The 22,219-nt window shown below is 40.6% G+C and overlaps 1 protein-coding gene across 7 annotated transcripts in view; it reads left to right on the top strand.

The window, feature by feature from the left end:
• The window catches only part of kif1ab (kinesin family member 1Ab), a 66,566-nt gene that overhangs the window by 36,035 nt on the left and 8,312 nt on the right, over positions 1-22,219 (top strand). For 3 of the 7 annotated variants that reach the window (XM_057856957.1, XM_057856955.1, XM_057856952.1), the window contains 24 exons: positions 524-702; positions 801-938; positions 1,013-1,131; positions 1,216-1,301; positions 4,001-4,139; positions 4,219-4,402; positions 4,669-4,759; positions 4,830-4,948; positions 5,035-5,090; positions 5,757-5,865; positions 5,981-6,047; positions 7,588-7,672; positions 7,761-7,866; positions 8,390-8,413; positions 8,520-8,634; positions 8,906-9,039; positions 9,122-9,183; positions 11,606-11,751; positions 12,061-12,249; positions 12,319-12,390; positions 16,446-16,555; positions 21,175-21,294; positions 21,391-21,583; positions 21,658-21,776. In XM_057856957.1, the coding sequence (XP_057712940.1) occupies positions 524-702; positions 801-938; positions 1,013-1,131; positions 1,216-1,301; positions 4,001-4,139; positions 4,219-4,402; positions 4,669-4,759; positions 4,830-4,948; positions 5,035-5,090; positions 5,757-5,865; positions 5,981-6,047; positions 7,588-7,672; positions 7,761-7,866; positions 8,390-8,413; positions 8,520-8,634; positions 8,906-9,039; positions 9,122-9,183; positions 11,606-11,751; positions 12,061-12,249; positions 12,319-12,390; positions 16,446-16,555; positions 21,175-21,294; positions 21,391-21,583; positions 21,658-21,776 (2,762 nt within the window). The remainder of the gene's footprint in view (positions 1-523; positions 703-800; positions 939-1,012; positions 1,132-1,215; positions 1,302-4,000; positions 4,140-4,218; positions 4,403-4,668; positions 4,760-4,829; positions 4,949-5,034; positions 5,091-5,756; positions 5,866-5,980; positions 6,048-7,587; positions 7,673-7,760; positions 7,867-8,389; positions 8,414-8,519; positions 8,635-8,905; positions 9,040-9,121; positions 9,184-11,605; positions 11,752-12,060; positions 12,250-12,318; positions 12,391-16,445; positions 16,556-21,174; positions 21,295-21,390; positions 21,584-21,657; positions 21,777-22,219) is intronic. The other 4 variants (XM_057856958.1, XM_057856956.1, XM_057856953.1 and 1 more) reach the window with 2 other exon arrangements.

The following is a 22,219-nucleotide window of genomic DNA, read 5'->3' as shown; positions in this document are numbered from 1 at the left end:
CGATTTGTTAAGAGCATTGTAAAAAAAATGTTAGCCAGTTGTTCTTTTGTTGTACTTTAATCCTCATTTATTTATTTTTTTATATCGTTTGAAGCTAACCTAAGGTATTGTAATTTATTTATAAAAGCCTTTATTGCACTTGTGAAATGAAAGTTGGATTCTGCATAGTTTGAAAAAAACACTCGGGAATTTTTATTTTGTATTTACATTTAATGCTCTTATGAAAGTATTCTTAGCAAGCCTTTGTTTTACAACTCTTAAAATTTAATCTGCAACACATTAAATGTTCCTAATCCAATTAGTCGATTGTTCGAACTAACTAATTGATAGATTAATCGATTCCTTTAATAATCCATAGCTGCAGCCCTAATCTTTTAGAGACATCGAGGAATCTAGCTAAATTCAACTATATTATCTCTTTTCATGCACATTTTACTGTACTTCTACTGATGAATCAGTCTTTACTTAGGATGACAATTTTTGCCACCCTGATGAATTTAAACTGATATGTCAACATCGTCAGGTCCAGTTCCAGTTCGTCCTTCTGACAGACACCCTGTACTCCCCCCTGCCTGCTGACTTGCTGCCTCCCAGCGAGACCAAAGAGAGGGAGAGGAGACCGTTCCCTCGGACCATCGTGGCCGTGGAAGTACAGGACCAAAAGAACGGAGCCACGCATTACTGGACTCTAGAAAAGCTCAGGTATGTAAATATTTTCAGTTGTCCATCTATCCTTTCGTGATAGTTTGGCATTGGTGCAGGAATTTTCAGACTTTAATTTGTGCTCCAACATACTGTAGGCAGCGACTGGATCTGATGAGAGAAATGTACGATCGAGCCGCTGAGCTCCCGAGCAGCGCCGTAGAGGACTGTGACCATGCTCTCACCGGCGGGGATCCCTTCTACGACCGCTTTCCATGGTTCCGTCTGGTTGGCAGGTGAGTAGCGGTTCCCTCACAATGCTCGTTGTAAAGATTCGCTGATAAAATCCTATTTCCATCCTTCTACGCAGGGCATTTGTTTACTTGAGCAACCTGCTCTATCCAGTTCCATTGGTCCATCGTGTGGCCATCGTGAGTGAGAAGGGTGAAGTAAAGGGTTTCCTTAGAGTGGCTGTGCAGGCCATTTCCGGTCAGTGTTCAATCAAGTTTGTTAAAAAATTGTATTTAGTACATAACAAAGAGCCTATATCTAAATCTTGTGTCATCTTTGCAGCGGATGAAGAAGCTCCAGATTACGGTTCTGGTGTAAGGCAGTCAGGCACCGCCAAGATCTCCTTTGAAGATAAACAGTTTGAGAAGGTGAACTCTTCCAGTGCTTTCAGTGAAAGATATAAGATAAATTAGTGCCCAGGTTCAGAGAAGAAAAAATTGTTGTACGGTTTTGAGGAAAATGTTTTGAGGTGATAGTCAGATTTTTAAGAAATTCAAGGCGCACATCCTGTATAGTCCTTGTTTTAAAGAAAGAAAATCACAATTTTGTGAGCATAAAGACCTTTATTTTAATCTAAAAAGTCACGTGTTTTATTGATTAAAAAAATGTATATTTTCACGATTGAAAACATAGTAGAAAACATTTTCTACTGTCTTTTTTTTTGTTTATTCCTAAGAAAAATAACATAGAATATGAATACACAAATGATGCGTCTTTCCCGCACCCCGCCGAACCGCACAAACATGTATTTTTTTTGTGTTTTATACATTTTGGTATTCCGATAATTAATTGAGCATCTCTGTGCATACGTATGTATACAGCGCCCTTAGTGCATCGCAGATTTTTTTTCAATTAAAAAATGGTCTCATCAGACCATAGGACATGGTTCCAGTAATCCGTGTGCTTTGTTGACATGTCTTCAGCAAACTGTTTGCGGGCTTTCTTGTGTACCGTCTTTAGAAGAGGCTTCCTCCTGGGGTGACAGCCATACACACCAATTTGATGTAGAGTGTGGCGTATGGTCTGAGCACTAACAGACTGACCCCCACCTCTTCAATCTCTGCAGCAATTCTGACAGCACACTTGTAATGAGTCATATGACATTTTGGAGGGAAAATGACAAGCAGTACTCAATTTGGACATTTAGGGATGTACGTAGTTTCTAAGGGGTGTACTCACTTTTGTTGCCAGGGGTTTAGATATTAATGGCTATATTTTGTGGGGAAAATAAATTAACTCTATTATATACGCTGCACACAGACTACTTGGGATGGCGTGGCTCAGTGGTAGAGTAGTTGTCCCCCAACCCAGAGGTTGTGGGTTTGATTCTCTGCCGTGATGAACTCGCCTAAGTATTCTTGAGCAAGATACTGAACCCCATGTTGCTCCTGGTGCTGTGTCGCCAGTAGGTGGATGGCGATGTAGTGTAAAGCGCTTTGAGCGCCTTGAAAGGTGAAAAAGCGTTATACAAGTATAACACCATTTACTTGTCATTTTGTCAGTGTTGTCCCATGAAAGATATACTTAAATATCTGCAGAAATGCGAGGGGTGTACTCACTTTTGTGATATACTGTATATGTATCCCTTTCCAAATCTGAAGCTGAATAAATAAATTGAACACACACATGGGGGGGGCGCTACTCCACGGTTTTTCACTTATCGCAGCGGGCTCTTGTCCCCATTAACCACGAAAAACGAGGGATCACTGTACAGTGCTGCTCGAAAGTTTGTGAACCCCACAGCGATGGTCAGATTTTTTGTAAAAAAAACTAAAATAACCTTATTAAATGTTAAGTTATACCCAAATCCACAATACTGACATTCCAAATAATGGACTGAAACAAAAGAAATAGTTATATTGTCATTCTTTATTTAACAAAAGTGGTTGATTTAAGAAAAACTCAGATATCATGTGTGCAAAAGTATGTGAACCCCTTCAGTTAATAGGATATTGTGCCTCCTTTTGCAGAGATTACCTCAACCAAACGGTTTCTGTAGTGACTAATCAGCCTCTCACATCTACTTTGGGGGATTTTTGCCCATTCTTCCTTGCAGAACGCAGTCAGTTGAGAGAGGTTTGATGGACGTCTGGCATGAACTGCTCGCTTCAGGTCCCGCCACAGCATTTCAATGGGATTTAGGTCAGGACTTTGACTGGGCCAGTCCAGAACACGAATCTTCTTCTTTTTCAGCCATTCCTTGGTTGTATTGCTGGAATGCTTTGGATCATTATCATGTTGCATGATCCACCTTCTGCCAAGCTTTAACTTCAAAACAGATGGCGTCAGGTTATGTTCTAGGATTTGACAATATTCCTCAGAATTCATGATTCCCTGGACTATGTGGAGTTGTCCAGGTCCTGAGGATGAAAAGCAAGCCCAGATCTTGACATTCCCACCTCCATGCTTCACTGTTGGGAGAAGGTTCTTTTGGTGGTATGCAGTGTTGACTTTTCGCCAGACATGGCGGTTTTGGTTGTGACCAAACAGTTCAATTTTGCACCTACATCAGTTGATGAAAACTCTTTTTAATTTAGTCTCGACAACACAACTGTTAAAAAAACAAAAAAAAAACTACTGAATTGATTGATTAGGAAATCAGGTTGAAATAATAGAAAATTCCAAAATGTTGAGGGGGTTCACAAACTTTTGAGCAGCACTGTATATGCATATTTGTTTCCTTATGTACTGCTGTGCAACAACATGCTCAAATAAAATGAAATGTTTTGACTCAAAGTCTTTCATAGCACCAATGCAAGCATGAGTTTCTTCTTCACTGAAAAAGTCTTACACATTGTTTTTATGCCATGAATTAAAAAAAAACAACAACTTCCTCCTGTACTTCAGATATTCGCCTTAGAAAAGAGGCAATCATATTCATCTGTTTGATCATGTTAACATGGCCTGACATGTCAAACCAAGTTTATTTATATAGCACTCAAAGATGACAACCAAAAATAACCGCCCAAACAATTTTGAAAGGGTTTTGACTTGCATGTAAATCTGGCCCATGATGCAGACAATTATACACTGCTTACAAACTGTTTTTGTTTTTCCATTCTTCCAGTTCCAGACGGAGTCGTGTCCATCAGGTGGTCTTTCCCACTCCAACACCTCACAGGAGGAGCTTCGCATTGTAGAAGGTGAAGGTCAAAATGCGGAAATAGGAATCTCTGCCGATGAAGTCAACAATAACACGTGTGAAGGTGAGACTAAGCACTTTCACTTTTTAACCTGAGGGCCAAACATAGAAGGCCAACGTGTTTTTACCGTTATTCGACGTAGCTACCCCAGAGCCTCCACCCAGCCCTATGAAGAGCTCAGGATATGGTCTGGATCTCCCTTTGGAACTCTCGCCAGAGAAGGCTTTGTCCCACCTTAAGATAGGCAGTACATTCACCTTTAGAGTCACCGTCTTGCAGGCCTCCAGCATATCAGCAGAGTATGCCGACATCTTCTGCCAGTTCAAGTGAGTGCACAATTGCTCGGCAAATGTTGAATTCTGTCTTATATCCCATTTGTGTGAAAGATTACAGTTTAGAATTCTCAATGAGGTGAGTATCTATGATTAGTCATGACGTTAAACAAGAATGAGTGTGGTTGAATGGAGGACACCACAAAGAAAGTCATTGCTGTTTCCTGAAAATTTGCTGGATGTAGTTATTTTTCAGTGCTACTGGTAAACTAGTATAGTTTTTGGGTAGGATAAATGAACCTTTCATATTTGATTTTCAGCTTTATTCACCGCCATGATGAAGCGTTCTCCACTGAGCCTCTGAAGAACACCGGCAGGGGCCCACCACTTGGCTTCTACCATGTGCAAAATGTAAAAATAACATTTCATCAAGAAACATTCCCTCTACTGTATACTGCAAGTAACTATTTTCTTTGCTTAGATCTCAGTGGAGGTAACCAAATCATTCGTGGAGTACATCAAGACCCAGCCTATTGTCTTTGAGGTGTTTGGTCACTATCAAAAACAACCTTTTCCACCGCTCTGCAAGGATTTAATCAGGTCAGGATTCGAAGGATTCACAGATGATAACTTGAAGACGTGTGGGAAGTTTCCCCTTGGTGATTTTTTTTTTTTGTGCGTTTCAGTCCACTGAGACCATCTAGACGGCAATTCCCCAGAGTGATGCCTTTGTCCAAACCGGGTGAGTGGCACCAAGTGTTGTATTGTCCTTTTAGGCAACAGGCGAGAAATAATCAAATCCTTTAGTGTTGTATGACTGGCTTTGTCCAAGGCACAATCTACCTTTTAGTCAGCTGGAATAATCTTCACCCTGAACTACATAAGCGGTCTCAAAATACGACATATTAGTTGTGCAAAGTGTTAATAATTCATCAGGTCAGTAGACGGCAGCTACGCTTACAGCATACATATGGTGACTACAGTATATCATGATAGTGGAGGTTTTTGACCTGAACCACCAGATAATCAACATATTGCCGATAAATGTGTAAAAGGTACTGAGATTATCAGCTAGTTGAAACAAGAGAAAACATGTCTTTGCATCATAAATGACACAAGAGCTTCATATTATCATATCTGTTGACTAATCAGTCACGTGTATTTCCATTCATATATGTTAATTAATGATTCCAACAACTGTGTGTGTACTGTAAGAGATCATCGAGGGGTGCTGTGGAAATGATGTTTTACACTATTGGTTTTGATATTTATTTTTTCCTCTAAAAATTGAATCTATGTTCATCCTTCCTGTCAGTTTTGTCCGCCTTAGTTGAATCTTTTTGCTAGCTCCTTTCAATTTCTGTATTTTTGACGGAAATGTTCAATGAGCCAATCTTTTTTGTTTTAGTGCCGGCCACCAAGCTTAGCACTCTCACCCGCTCCGCAGCCGGACCTTGCCACTCTAAATATGACCTCATGGTCTTCTTTGAAATTTGTGAGCTGGAAGCCAGCGGAGAGTGAGTTTGATCTCAATCCCATACAACTATGGTGCTCGGAGTATCGGTTTTAATTTATTGTACTATATTCTGTGCATACATGTTTCACCTTTAACTTTGGTCGTCCTGTCTCTAGTTACATCCCTGCTGTCGTTGATCACCGAGGCGGAATGCCCTGCCATGGCACCTACCTCCTACATCAGGTTTGAATTACATTATACCTATTATAGTGATCCAAAAAGTAAAACGCATTTTTAAAGGAAACCACGGATAAAAAGACTTGTGTTCTTAAAAGATAAACATTATTATGAGTTAAAATACATTGATATTAAAACCCTTCCTGATGTTTTCGTTTTTATACAATTTATAAAATTAGTTCAACTCGTAGGTCACCATTGTTGTTGACGTCGCAGGGCGGTGACGTCACTAGGTTACGCTGCAAGTCTTCCAGAATATGCCTCTAGTCACATAAACATGTCGTCTGTTCAGCCCTTTCAATTTGAACCCGAGAGGAACATTAATGAGCATAACAGCAGTGTCGATATTTTACAAAATGAGCAGCAAAAGCAAAATGAACAGGAAAGACGGGATGAGACGGAATTGTGGCTCAGTGGTAGTGTAGTTGATCCCAAACTCAGAGGTTGTGGGTTTGATTCTCCCCCCTGATGAACTCATCTAAGTATCCTTGAGCAAGATACTGAACCCAACGTTCCTCCTGGTGCTGCGTCACCAGTAGGTAGGTGAGGATACAGTGTAAAGCACTTTGAGGGCCTTAAAGGTGGAAGCACGTAATAAAAGCTAAACTCATCAGCGATTTGTAATTTCGGAATCGCTGATGAGTTTAGTAACATACACCAAACAATAAATACAGCAGAATGTCCATTTCGCGTAATTGTGGAAGCCCGTCGACATCTTTACTCCATTTGTCTTCGGCTTGCTCGTAAGGGTCAACATTGTTCACATCCTTAAGTTTGATCACATATCTGTTCTTCACCTTAGTAACGAGTTTGTCTCTTTATCGAACTGGCAAGTTAAAGTTTAATGTACCGTGAGCCAGACCTGCTTCCAATATGGCTGCGTTGTTGTCAAATCTCACGTGATCCCCCATTCTTTGACGTAAATGCTCGAGCCTAATAGTGGACGTACTTTTCACACACAAACCGGAACAGCGCGTGCGGCAAACACACACACGCAAAACAGATGCAGAGGGATATGATGGCACAGCATTCAGAGGAAAATTTGTCCTTTACGAGGTGGAGATATAAACACTATCTCAAGTTGGTCAAAATTAAAGGAAAGAATGTGCATGTAAAGTGTAATTTATGTTCCGGGTCAAACCTTTTGTCGACATCTGTGGTAAGCAATTCAAATCTGTTTATTTTTGTTGCACTTCAAGTGTAGGATAAATCTGTTGCTGGTGAGGTGCAATAAATATTACAAGGTTCTATAACACAACTACCTGTCTGTTCTTCTCTATTGAACTGACTCAAATACTGCTCAGAAAATTTCAAATTCTTTGACATACATCAACTTCTTTTTAAAGTAGCAGAAATAGTTACTTTCCCTGGTAAGTAGTTACTTTTACTATTGAGTAATTCAGTTACTAACTCACTTTTTGGAAGAAGTAGTGAGTAACTATAACTAATTACTTTTTTAAAGTAACGTGCCCAATACTGCAATGATGTGAAATATATTGAGGAGATTGTGATGATTAAGTAAATGTTTTTGTTTTTGAATATGCAGGGTATTCAGAGAAGGATAACAGTAACCATAGCTCATGAAAATGGAAACGACATTGAATGGAAGGAGGTTAAGGAGCTGGTTATTGGTGAGTTTACACGGAAATGTCATGTCAAGGATTTTAAAACTATTTCTTCCCTTTCTTAAATTATATTTTGGTATTCATTTAAAACTAGGTCGCATCCGGAACACCCCGGAGGCTGATGAAACCATCATAGACCCCAACATCCTCTCCCTGAACATCCTTTCTTCTGGATATTTCTGGCCAAAACATGATGACAAGTATGCAAATTTAACATCTGAAAGTGTGTACTGTTCACATTAGATAACATAACTCCCAATGCTTTAAAAAACAGCCTGCTTTGGTTAAGCTGCAAGTCCACATTTATAGCTCGGCGGTCAGCACGGTTGGTTCCCGTGGTGGCGGTTCGTGAGAACAGATTGAACGGATCTCAGTGTCGTCACCACCAGACCGGATACACGACCCAATTTTGCATCCCAATATATTCATTTCATAGTGCTTCACTGCACAATGCTCCACATTTTGGTATGTTACAGTATGCAATTGAATGAGCTCATTCACCACCTAGCCATTTTCAAAGCAGAACTGCTTATATTTCGAGCCATTTCAAACCTTTTTGACTGTTTTTCTCACTGAACATACAAAATGACTGAGTAGATGCTGTTTTAGTTCTTCAAGCTTCTAATTACACACATCTGAGCTTTTTTTTTTTTTTTTTTTTTGCATGGATCTAATTTTCCCCTTTAACATTTCATTTCCTATTTCTTTCTTCCCTAATGGCAGCGTCTCCTTGGGAGTTGATCATAGGTATTCCTTTATCAGTCTGACTCATTGCTTACCATTTTTTTCCAAGTGGCTGACTCATTTTGTCTGTAAAAAACATTCACACTGAAGGTCCTTTTTCTGATGTCAGGACCTTCTACCGGTTTGAGGCAGCGTGGGACAGCTCCATGCACAACTCCCTCCTCCTGAATAGAGTTACGCCCTATGGAGAGAAGATCTACATAACCCTCTCGGCCTATCTAGAGGTAATATTTATTACCTGCCACTCTAATTACCTGGGAAAAATTGATAAGCGTGTTGTAGGCATTCACTAGCATAGCCATCATTGTGCACGGTGGAAAAGCGCTATATAAGTATAACACCATTTACCATTTACCATTACAAAAATACAGCAAAAACATCATATGCTTGTGAGAAGCTATGCTGTTCATTCTGTTTTCTTTGACTGTTAAAGCATATCTCGTGGAAGATGCATAAATTGATGTATTTGAATGGTGTTGTGCATCTTTTAACCAGATGGAGAATTGCACTCAGCCCACTGTCATCACAAAAGATTTCTGCATGGTTTTTTACTCGCGTGACACCAAGCTCCCAGCGTCTCGTTCCATCCGAAATCTCTTCAGCACAGGCTGCCTCAGGCCTTCTGAGAGGTTGACAATGCTCACAATTCCCTTATGTGCATGTTTTTAATGAAATTTATTTTTACATTGTCATATAACTGCTCCCTTTCAGTAACCGTGTCACCGGAGTGTACGAAGTGACTCTCTGCTACGTTGCCGACAATGGGAGTCCAGGTAAGAGCTCGTGGTTATCAGTTCACACATTTGTATTTAATGCATTCATGTAGGGCTGAATGATATTGGAAAAAAACTGACATTGCGTTATTTTGGGGCTATGCGATATATTGTGACATACAGTGAAGAAAATAAGTATTTGAACATCCTGCTATTTTGCAAGTTCTCCCACTTAGAAATCAAAGAGGAGTCTGAAATTTTCATTGTGGGTGCATGGCCACTGTGAGAGAGATAATCTAAAAAGAAAAATCCAGAAATCACAATGTATGATTTTTTTTTAACAAATTATTTGTGTGATACAGCTGCAAGTATTTGAACACCTGTCTATCAGCTAGAATTCTGACCCTGAAAGACCTGTTAGTTTGCCTTTTAAAAGTCCACCTCCACACCATGTATTATCCTGAATCAGATGCACTTGTTTGAGTTCGATATCAGCATAAAGACACCTGTCCACCCCATACAATCGGCAAGACTCAAACTTGTAACATGGTCAAGACCAAAGAGCTGTCCAAAGACACCAGAGACAAAATTTCTCACCTCCACAAGGCTGGAAAGGGCTACGGAGCAATTGCCAAACAGCTTGGTGAGAAAAGGTCCAATGTTGGAGCAGTCATGAGAAAATGACAGCAGCTAAATATGACAGTCAATTTCAATCGGAGTGGAGCCCAATGTAAGATATCACCTTGTGGGGTCTCAATGATCCTAAGAAAGGTGAGGAATCAGCCCTGAACTACACTACAGGAGTTGGTCAATGACCTGAAAAGAGCTGGGACCAGCGTTTCCAAGGTTACTGCTGATAATACACTAGACGTCATGGTTTGAAATCATGCATGGCAAGGAAGGTGCCCCTGCTTAATCCAGCACATGTCAAGGTCGGTCTTAAGTTAGCCTATGACCATTTGGATGATCCAGATGAGTCATGGTAGCAAGTTTTGTGGTCAGATGAGAGTAAAATAGAACTTTTTGGTCATAATTCCACTAATCGTGTTTGGAGGAAGAAGAATTATGAGTAATATCTCAAGAACACCATCCCTACTGTGAAGCATGGGGGTGGTAGCATCATGCTTTGGGGGTGTTTTTCTGCACTTGGGACAGGACGAGTGCACTGTATTAAAGAGAGGATGACTTGGGCCCTGTATTGTGAGATTTTGGGGAACAACCTTCTTTCAGGCATTGCATTGAAGATGGGTCATGCCTGGGTCTTCCAACATGACAATGAGACGAAGCACACAGCCAGGAAAACCAAGGAGTGGCTCCATAAGAAGCATAACAAGGTTCTAGCATGGCCTAGCCGGTCTCCAGACCTAAACCCAATAGAAAACCTTTGGAGGGAGCTCCAACTCCATGTTTCTCAGCAACGGCCCAGAAACCTGACTGATGGGTGGGCCAAAATCCCTGCTGCAGTGTGTGCAAACCTGGTGAAAAATTACAGGAAACGTTTGACCTTTGCAATTTTAAACAAAGGCTTCTGTACCAAATATTAACATACGTTTTGTCAGGTCTTTTATTTGCAGCTGTATCACACAACTAAATCGTTAAAAAATCATACATTGTGATTTCTGGATTTTTCTTTTTAGCTTATCTCCCTCACAGTGGACATGCACCTACGAACCCTCCATGATTTAGCAGGGTGTTCAAATACTTATTTTCTTCACTGTATATTGAATCGCTTTGTTTGGGAAGAGTTCGGTTGACTCACTATGACCACATTGTATTAATTAGAGCTGTCCCGATCCGATTACACGATCGGAAATCAGGCGGATCCTGCCATTTTTTAGAAGATTGGAATCTGGTGAAGAGGATCAGGTTTTCCATTAAAAAATATATATTTGTTTTTCTGCTTCATGCTCACACAGCCTCTCACCCTCCCTCCTTAAAAGCAGTGCGACAAAACTCTTTTTCTCGGTCACCAGTGCAACTGGTGTTTGGTACTTAAAGTTAATGATGATTGACAGGTTTGTGGCATTGATCTGGCCAGAGATGCCTCGGTAGCTCCACGATCAAAGGCACAAATGTGTTAATCATTGTTAAGCTGAATACACAGACTGAAATGTGCCGTGGCAACATTGTGTAAGTGAGAGGCTGTTCTCAGCAGCGTGAGCGTCAACGCAAAAAAAAAAAAAAAACTTTTTGGGGCGGATCGGATCGGGAATCAGGTGACTTGGACTCGGGTGCAAAAATATGCGATCGAGACATCCCTAGTATTCATATAAAACTGTTTAATCCAAGCTAAGGGGGTTTATCTGTGAAAGATTGGTGTATATCAACTGGATACAGGAACCCATGTCTCTGCAGAATTGCTGCTTTTATGAAGAAAACAGAAGTAAAACAACAAAAATAAAAACAATCCTGCAATGGGACTATTGCAGTGGCGATATTCAAATGATATATTGTGCAGGCCTACATCTATGTGTCTCCCCAGGTATGCAGAGACGTCGCAGGCGAGTGCTGGACACCTCGGTGGCGTACGTACGTGGAGAGGAAAACCTGGCCGGGTGGAGGCCTCGTAGTGACAGCCTCATTTTGGACCACCAGTGGGAGCTGGAGAAACTCAGTTTACTTCAGGAGGTGAACAGAGAGACTTTGAAAGATTATCCTGTGGTGGAGAGTTAGTACTCATCATTATCTATAAGACAGACCTATGAACAGTCCACTCCAATAGTTCATTCTTTTTGAGATAAAAGGGAGCGCCCTCTTCTTCTCTCGGTTATTTTGTCATCAAGATAAGATACAGTGTTGCTTTTAATATAACCATTAAAATGTATCTTTGAATCACCAATTCAGTGGTACAGTACTATACAATCTTTCCAGCCAAGTTAATGTGTGTATAAGAAAAAAAGAGGATCATGAGCCAAGCCTCTACCGCGTGTTCTTTAGGTGGAGAAGACCCGGCATTACCTGTTACTGAGGGAGAAGCTGGAGGCCACCCTCCTGGCCGGTCAGGACACTCTCTACAAAGGAAGTGACATCAGCGACTTTGCCAAAAGTCCGGTTCTGAGTCATAGTCCAGCGAGCAGCCCAGCACTGGACAGCCCAAATCAGAGGCAGAGGGAGCTGGCTGCTAAGGTTTGGCATCTGGAACTCATGTCTTTTGTCTTCTTGTGGGAGGTTTAACAGTATTGTTCACCCCCTCAGTGTCTGCGTCTGCTGATGCACACCTTCAACAGGGACTACAGCCAGGTGAGCAGCAGTGCCAGTGAGAGCAAGGTGAGCCCCTGCCCAAACCCTTTAATCCGGCCCGTAATTCCCTCGGAAATCTTTAGTGACCAAGCCCAGCTCTCCATTAGATCAGTTTATTCATCACAAATTCTTATCTTACATTTCCTTTTATCATCTTTTAATCTTTTTTCCCCTTCACCTTCTTTCTTATCGCTTTCTTTTCACGTTTTACCAACCATAATTCAATATTCCATTTTTTCAAAAAAATATCCTCACTAATTACAGGGCACAAAGTTACTGTAAATTTTGTTTGATTTTTACTTACATGGGCCAAACAGGAATCCAATATAATTTAACAATTCATAATTTTAATAATGTGAATAAACAACTTCCCAAAAAAATCTAGTCATCAATCAGGAAAAGGGTCTAATAAATGAATAAAAAAATGAGAAATAATCTAATGGCGTACCGCAAGCAACACTTCACTTTTGCTCATTAATATTCATGACGTTCTCAATTGCTGCTAGGGGAGTCAACTTCCCGTTTGTCCCTAATAGTAAATGCATGGAAATAGTGTCCGAACGAGATGTTTACTGAGCTAAACTTACCAATTCTGTCCGAAAATGATGTCCCTGAATCCAAATTCACTGGTATAGATGTGGAAGAACATACAAATGTTCAGTTAAAGAGATGGCTTGAGTGTCGAGGGCTGAAAAAGATGAGAAAAAAAGCCGACCTGAGCCAGAGGTAGCTTTTTTATCGACACCTTTTTCTTGTGTACATTGCCTCATGCCACTGACAATGACATTCTCCTGTTTCAACAATCTATCCTTTACCACCATATGCCCTGTCTTTTTTATATATTATATTCTCAGTTTGTTTTACGTCTCTGACCGTTCTTGGGGGTAATTTACATTGCTATTTTTGTGTAGCGATCGCAAATGCTACTTCTAATTCTTTCATTAATAACACACCTTAATTCTATAATTTATTTACACTTCCACCTTACTAAAGTTTTTTACAACAGGAAAAGTAACAGCAGTGGCAGTCAGATACCATTTTAATTTTTTTCAGGTCATTCATTGTCAGACAGAAGCAGCATGGCAAAACGCCACACTAAAAATAAGTAAAAATATTAAAACGACATACCTCTTCGTCCTCTGTAGGACCATGGCTCCCAACTTTACTGCATATGAATGGTGAATGGCTTCACCTTCCTGGTGTTAAACTGGTCTTTTGGACGTCCGCACAACTTGATCCATTCTTAACATTCTTTCCTCCTAGTTTTTTGTTTCGGAAAACGTATGAACAAAACGTCCTCCATATGTCGTATTGTCTAGAGTCGTTTGTACAAGTTCCATAGCAGCAGTGTTTACTCGGCATGTTCTTTAATGAAAGATTACCGGAGAAAACAGGCAGAAATAACATGGATTGTATGCGAGGGTGTGTCTATGTTGACCCACTTCCGCGTTATGATGGTGACGTCACGGTCTAAAAATAGCATTCGTGCGGTACTCTATTGCGTCTTTCTTTTTTCAAACAAATTTTGCAACTGTGTTTTAACATGTGATTTTTTTTCTTTTTGTGGGGGAAGGGTCTGCTACAGTGTTGTTTTTGGCAGCCATTTTTTGTCTTAGTCTTGTAAATGTAAAATGTTTTCCAAGAGTTTAAGAAGACACCGTGTCACCACGCTAAATGCTAAAGCTATGCTAACGCGAACACTATGTTAACGCTACAAGTTAGTTTAGTGTGTGATGATCACTCAGCACAGACCTTTAAAGGCTAAAGAAATATGGCATATCTAGCCAAGATAAGAAAGCAAAATTTACCAAGCAGCACCTGACACATATGTTTCACAAAATGAGCCTGGAATGGGCAGACGCTTACTCACGGCTGGTGAGTAAGCGTGTGTGTGGGGTGGGGGGAGGCGCAGCACGTCATATGAGTGACACGACCAAACACTGCTAAATGCTTTCTAACTACACATACAATAAAAAAATATCATACATTGTCAATTTTTGACGAAAACTATTGCGAATTTTCATCTCATTCTTGTGTCGTAAGACGACAACTTGCATCCATTTCGTTATGTTTTAGTCTGCCAAGACACGCTTTCAGCGCGTCATTGTGACATCAGCGTAATGGAAAAATTGTTCGTTGACGAAATATTTTCGTTATCGTCATCATTGACGAAAACAACACTGGTCTACTCGAAAGCATTATTGACTAAACATTAGAAACAATCATTTAACAGTATGACCAACATGACACTGGGTACAGCCCTCACATATAAGCAGATCTGTAAAGTGAATCTTATCATGAATTGTACTGAATAACAAATTTTCCATTTACTATTATTATAATTGTAACAAGAAAAACCTTTCATCACAATATTGCAAAACCTTGTAAAAATGTCGCACAATGAAGCTTTTGTCAGTAGCAGAGTTCATGTAGTTAAGGAGGACCCAATAACTGTGCTTTCCTTGGGTCTCCAAAAGATTAGCTACGGCCCCGGGCCAAGCCATTGCTGCAACCATCTTGTTGGCTGGCCTGGCACAAATAAATTTTGATTAGAGGCTTGTGAATTGATGAACACGAACTACTGTGAATTGCAGGCCTTGTTGACCATCCAAACGTAGGTCGCGGTTAGGCATGTGCTGGTATGAGATTCTGACGGTATTATAACCTTAAGCCAAAATATCACGGCTTCATGGTATCACGGTATTGCACCTACTCTTACACTTACTATTGCTCTAAAATGTGTTACTTTGAGATATTTCCATTGAACAGGATTTCTATTTTTCAAAACATTAGCAAATTGGAACATAAGTATAATGTTAAGTTAAAATATATATTTTTTAAATTACAGAAAAATTATTGAAATATTCTAAATAAAATTCAAATGAATGCAGTCCTTAAGGTGAACCTAAACACACAGCCCCAGATCAACATTATGACCATCTGAACAAAAATAACTGAATTATTTTCCATCAAAAGCATGAATTTATGACTCGTATTATATTTACATTACACACACACTCTTTCTCAACCCAGACAGTTGTCAAAGAGAAACAAAACACCACGTTTTACCAACGCTAGACACACTAAACACTCTGGAGTTAACTCTCGTAGCTTGTGGGAAACGTTCATGACAGTGTTTACTAACTTTTAATTTTGTATAAATGCGAAATCATATTGGAGGTATTGCCTCCTCGGCAGCCACACTCCGCAAACATGTTTTACATGTCGGTTGGCCCTCCACCTCTAAACCGCAGCCGTCTGTAATTTTTCTGTAGCGGAAGTATTCCTATACCAGCGATTTAGTTTTCTTCGATGGGGGGAAAAAGTTCAGAGTTTCACCTTTTCCAGCCATCGTGTAGCACAGCTGACACTGAGCAACAGCCGGTGGGAGAGGGTTAAGCCTTGCAGCTGCAAGCCAGGGATTCGGCCATGCATTTTTTGGACATAAAAAATAGCTAATGCCTTAGAGACGGTATGATGGAATTTTTTTGCGGTTTTGAAACCGTGACGTTTTCATACCATGGTATACCTTGAAACCGGTAATCATCACATGTCTAGTCGTGGTCGTAAGCTACAATTCGTCGCCGAGCAAGTGAAACTAGCGTGCAACATGTCCTTACCAGAACATTTTAGATCTGGAAAATTGCTTGTAACTGAATCTGTACAAAAACGAACAGTCTCTGTTTCTATTGATTTCATACACTTGCCCAACTGAGAATATTGTCCACTTCATCCCCTTGCCCGTGATAATATTTTACTTGCCTGAGGCAATCGAGAAGCGGTTAGCTTTGAGCCCTGGAATAGTTAGCATATGCTAGTGATAATAATTGCTTTCATCTCTTATTCTACCCTTCAAAGTCCCTTCTCATTTTGCAGATTTATAGAAACGCGTTAAGCTTCCTACTAACCTTCCATATTACTTCTGCATGGGCATTTTAACACCACCCAAGGGGCTCTTAGACAATACGATGCTACAAAATGGACCAATTCATGAAGGCTGGTGTGTGCTCTGTGTGTGTTTTCATATGTGCTGCTTTGCCACGTGTGCGTTTTTCTCCATGCACACCCGTGTGTCTCCAAAGCTCTCCGAGATCTCAGCGTCATTGATGAGGGAGGCATCCGTGTCCACGCTCAGTACGCTCACCCCATCCTCCACCTGCCCTTCGCTGATTGAAGGACACTTTGACATTAGGTATGGGACCTCCCTTTTACATAATATACAGTGTATTTTTATGGGTTCTTTTGTTTAATTTCAAATGTGGTGTCAAATTTCACGTTTACTTCGGAATTTGGAGGCTTTTAAAAAAGGTTTCGAATTTACAGTTTCCAGTAGTGGAATGTAAAGAAGTTAAAGTACTTTGTTACTGTACTTAAGTACATTTTTTGTGTATCTGTACTTTACTTGAGTACAAATATGAATTGGTACCTTTTTTTGTTTTGTTTTTACTTCACTAAATTTTTCAGGATTTTTTTCCCCCACATTGTGAATTGATAGTTTCCTTTTCATGCCTCTGGCGCAATCGGAGCCAAGCAACTATACTGTAATTGAGCGCTAGAGGCAGCAACACAAATACAAGCAAGACTAGGCAGGTGAACAAGATATTTACCAATTAAAACCAACAGTGAGAGCAGCGTGCGTTCAGATGGGTGCTGCACACTCTTGTATGGTAGGTGGGGGTGTGCACCTTTAGTTGCTTGCAATCAGCCATGAAGCTTTTCTTTGATCGTTCAGCCAGGAGATATTATTTAGTTTAGTTTTGGAGTTTTTGGAGCTTGTTAAGCTTCTGTTTGCAGTGCAGTCAATTTTATTGCATGTTTTTTGGGTATTTCTTTGAATATTGGCTCAGATATCTGTATACACACAGTATACATACAGTATATACAGTATACATACTATATACATATACATACATACAGTGGGGAGAACAAGTATTTGATACACTGCCAATGGGCCAGTGTATCCCCACTTTATATATATATATATATAAATATAAATATTAGGGCTGTCAAAATTATTGCGTTAACGCGCGGTAATTAATTTTTTAAAATTAATGACGTTAAAATATTTGACGCAATTAACGCACATGTCCCGCTCAGACAGTATTCTGCCTTTTGGTAAGTTTTACAGCAAGGCTTTTTGTGCTGTCTAACAGCGAACTCTTGTGGTCGCTTTGCGGCATGGTTTATTGTCTTCTTGCCAGTTCAATATGGCTGCACGACGTCTCGGGCTGATGCCTACGTTGTAATGTTTTGCTTATATGATCCTTGGACTAGATTTTTTCCGTAAGTATGGTTGTTGTAAAGAATGTACATATTATGTTAGTAAGCGAAATGTTATATTTTTTGTATGAGACGCTTTTTGTTTATGTTTAGTGAACCTGTATAGCGTGCTAAGCTAACGTTGTTGCTAATGCAATGCTTGTGTACTTTTTTTAGTAGTTTTTTGACGGTCTAAAGAGGACAATGGTTTGAGGCCATTTCATTAATAAATCAGATGAAAAAGGAAGAAGTCTGATTATTAAGGTGTCGTTCACTAGCTGTCTAGCTTTGGAAAAAGTAGACGCTTCGGAGTGAGGACAGCATAGGCAGATTTAAATGACAGTAGAGTGAAATGCCCACTACAGTCCTTATGCACCGTATGTTGAATGTATATATCCATCTTGTGTCTTATCTTTCCATTCCAACAATTTATTTTACAGAATATATATATAATTTACAGAAAAATATGGCATATTTTATAGATAGTTTGAATTGCGATTAATTACGATTAATTACGATTAATTAATTTTAAAGCTGTAATTAACTAGATTAAAAATTTTAATCGTTTGACAGCCCTAACATATATATATATATATATAAAATTGTTGTCTCGCCCGGGCGGTATGGTCTCTCCTCTCAAGCTCGGGTCCTCTGGGAGCTTGAGGGTTCTGCGCAGGATCTTAGCTGTCCCTGGGATTGCGCTCTTCTGAACGGAGATGTTGGTCGTTGTTCCTGGTTTCTGTTGGAGCCATGCACCCAGCTTGGGGGTTACTGCCCTTAGTGTCCCCATCACTACTGGCACCACTGTTGCCTTCACTCCCCCACATTTTCTCCAACTCTTCCTTCAACCCTTGATATTTCTCCAGCTTTTCATGTTCTTTTTTCCTGATGTTGCTACCGCTCGGGATTGCTACATCTATCACTATCAACCCTTGATATTTCTCCAGCTTTTCATGTTCTTTTTTCCTGATGTTGCTACCGCTCGGGATTGCTACATCTATCACTACTGCTGTCTTCTGATGTTTATCCACCACCACTATGTCAGGCTGGTTGGCCATCACCAGTTTGTCCGTCTGGATCTGGAAGTCCAACAGGATCTTGGCTCGGTTGTTCTCGACCACCTTTTGAGGTGTCACCCACCTTGACTCCAGGGTCTCCAGCCTGTACTCGGCACAGATGTTCCTGTACACTATGCCTGCTACCTGGTCATGTCGTTCCATATATGCCTTGCGTGCCAGCATCTTACACCCTGCTGTGATGTGCTGGACTGTCTCAGGGCCCTCTTTGCACAGCCTGCACCTGGGGTCCTGTCTGGTGTGACAGACCCCGGCCTCCATTGATCTTGTGTTTAGAGCCTGTTCTTGTGCTGCCATGATCAGGGCCTCCGTGCTGTCCTTCAGTCCGGCCTTTTCCAGCCACTGGTATGTTTTCCCCATGTCAGCTACCCCTCAATTCGTCGGTGGTACATACCATGCATATACACACTCACCGGCCACATATATACACTCACCGGCCACTTTTTTAGGTACACCTGTCCAACTACTCGTGAACACTTAATTTCTAATCAGCCAATCACATGACGGCAACTCAGTGCCTTTAGGCATGTAGGCATGGTTTAAGACAATCTCCTGCAGTTCAAACCGAGCATCAGTATGGGGAAGAAAGGTGATCTCAGTGACTTTGAACGTGGCATGGTTGTTGGTGCCAGAAGGGCTGGTCTGAGTATTTCAGAAACTGCTGATCTACTGGGATTTTCACACACAACCATCTCTAGGGTTTACAGAGAATGGTCTCAAAAAGAAAAAATATCCAGTGAGCGGCAGTTCTGTGGGCGGAAATGCCTTGTTGATGCCAGAGGTCAGAGGAGAATGGCCAGACTGGTTCGAGCTGATAGAAAGGCAACAGTGACTCAAATAACCACCCATTACAACCAAGGTAGGTAGAAGAGCATCTCTGAACGCACAGTACGTCGAACTTTGAGGCAAATGGGCTACAGCAGCAGAAGACCACGCCGGGTGCCACTCCTTTCAGCTAATAACAGGAAACTGAGGCTACAATTTGCACAAGCTCATCGAAATTGGACACTAGAAGATTGGAAAAACGTTGCCTGGTCTGATAAGTCTCGATTTCTGCTGCGACATTCGGATGGTAGGGTCACAATTTGGCGTCAACAACATGAAAGCATGGATCCATCCTGCCTTGTATCAAAGGTTCAGCCTGGTGGTGGTGGTGTAATGGTGTGGGGAATATTTTCTTGGCACTCTTTGGGCCCCTTGGTACCAATTGAGCATCGTTGGAACGCCACAGCCTACTTGAGTATTGTTGCTGACCATGTCCATCCCTTTATGACCACAATGTACCCAACTTCTGATGGCTACTTTCAGCAGGATGAAGCGCCATGTCATAAAGCTGGAATCATCTCAGAATGGTTTCTTGAACATGACAATGAGTTCACTGTACTCAAATGGCCTCCACAGTCACCAGATCTCAATCCAATAGAGCCTCTTTGAGATGTGGTGGAACGGGAGATTCGCATCATGGATGTGCAGCCGACAAATCTGCACCAACTGTGTGATGCCATGATGTCAATATGGACCAAACTCTCTGAGGAATGCTTCCAGCACCTTGTTGAATCTATGCCACGAAGAATTGAGGCAGTTCTGAAGGCAAAAGGGGGTCCAACCCGTTACTAGCATGGTGTACCTAATAAAGTGGCCGGTGAGTGTATATAAAGTAAAGTGAAAAAATGTATACATATACTTTCTTTATATATATATATATATATATATATATATATATATATATATATATATATATATATATATATATATATATATATATATATATATATATATATATATATATATATACACACACACACATATACATATACACACACACACATATACATATACACACACACGCACCCCCCCCCACACACACACACATATATATATATATATATATATATATATATATATATATATATATATATATATATATATATATATATATATATATATATACATCTGATTGGACAGCTCTATCAAATACTGCATTTATATTATTTTATTTTATTTTTTTAATTAAAAAAAAAAATCCGCAATGGACTGATAGCGCGAAGTTTGAAGCGCGAAGTAGTGAGGGATCACTGTGTTAAAGATTTTCATCTTTCGGATCAGGATTTGTTATCGGCAGATCCTCAAAATAAGGTGAATTATACTTGGATTCAAACACCAAAATTTGTGATTAGGACATCCTTTCTTTTTAGTGTAAGAAGCTCTGTCTGTTAAAAGGTGTTGTACTCAGGTGAAAGCAACAAACGTACTGCTGTGGCATCATCTAGTGGCATCTCTCTGCCGAAAAAAATACTATTTGTTGAGGAGTTTCATTTAAACACTATTTGTACTTTGGCATCTATGGGCAATGACAACCCTTCTCGTGTGTGTAAGTGAGTGCAATTTCTCACAGGTTTTTGGTTCAGGGTTCCTGTAATTTCCCACAAACCTAACCCACTCAAATGTGATTTGTAATGTGTCATATATGTTGTAGACACACTGAACCTGGTTCCGGAGCATCCAGCCCTGATTTGGATCCGTTCAGCCCCGTGGACAGAAAGAAATCTCTCAAAGGTTGCAGCTTTGTTCCGGACATTCAGGAAATACGAGTCAGGTCAGGATGATTGCACTCATGCAGTCTAACAGGCACAGTGTCATGTCAAGTGTGTCATGAATGCCACATGACTCATTATGTTGTGGTCATGTACAGCCCAATCGTGTCCAAGAAGGGTTACCTCCACTTTCTGGAACCTCACGCCAGCGGCTGGGTGAAACGCTACGTGGTGGTGCGCCGGCCCTATGTTTACCTTTATCGCAGCGAGAGGGACAGCGTGGAGAGAGCCATCATCAACCTATCGTCGGCCAAGGTGGAATACAGCGAAGACAAGCAGACCTTGCTGCGGGTACGAAAGCGACGACTTTAATTCTCAAGGAATGAATGTTACCAGTCACGACTGACTTTTTTTTTTTTTTGCAGACTCCAAACACATTTGCCGTGTGCACCGAGCATCGTGGGATACTGCTTCAAGCCAACAATGACAAAGAGATGCACGACTGGCTTTATGCTTTCAATCCTCTGTTGGCAGGAACCATCAGGTGAGTGTTGGAAGTTGCTATAAAATAGAATGGGGCAATGTGCAATTCTTCATGGACCATCTGTTTGGGATACAAACTTCTGACAAGGACTTAAGTGGGCATAGCGAATGGTTTTCTGAAACCAAAATGGCTGACTTTTTATTTAATTTCTATTTGAGGGCATTGAGATGTTTTAGTCCATGCAAATTTCTGTCAATCAGAGAAACTGGTTTCATGAGCCTAATTTCTTTCTATTATTTCAGGAAATGCCACTGAATGCCAAATGTATGCTTCTAAGCAAAATGGCTGACATCCTGTTCATTTTCAAGCATGGGCTTTTGAGACTTTATGTTGTGTGCGCTGTTATTAAAAATGTGTCTACCAAATTTCACTTTGATTAGAATAACTGGTGTCAGGGCTTTTTAAAATTATTTTTCAGGGAGTGGATCTAAGTGGGAAATTAC

The sequence above is a fragment of the Corythoichthys intestinalis genome, chromosome 14, assembly GCF_030265065.1.
Source record: "Corythoichthys intestinalis isolate RoL2023-P3 chromosome 14, ASM3026506v1, whole genome shotgun sequence".
NCBI classification, from domain to species: domain Eukaryota; kingdom Metazoa; phylum Chordata; class Actinopteri; order Syngnathiformes; family Syngnathidae; genus Corythoichthys; species Corythoichthys intestinalis.
This window is presented reverse-complemented; position numbering and strand designations above follow the sequence as displayed.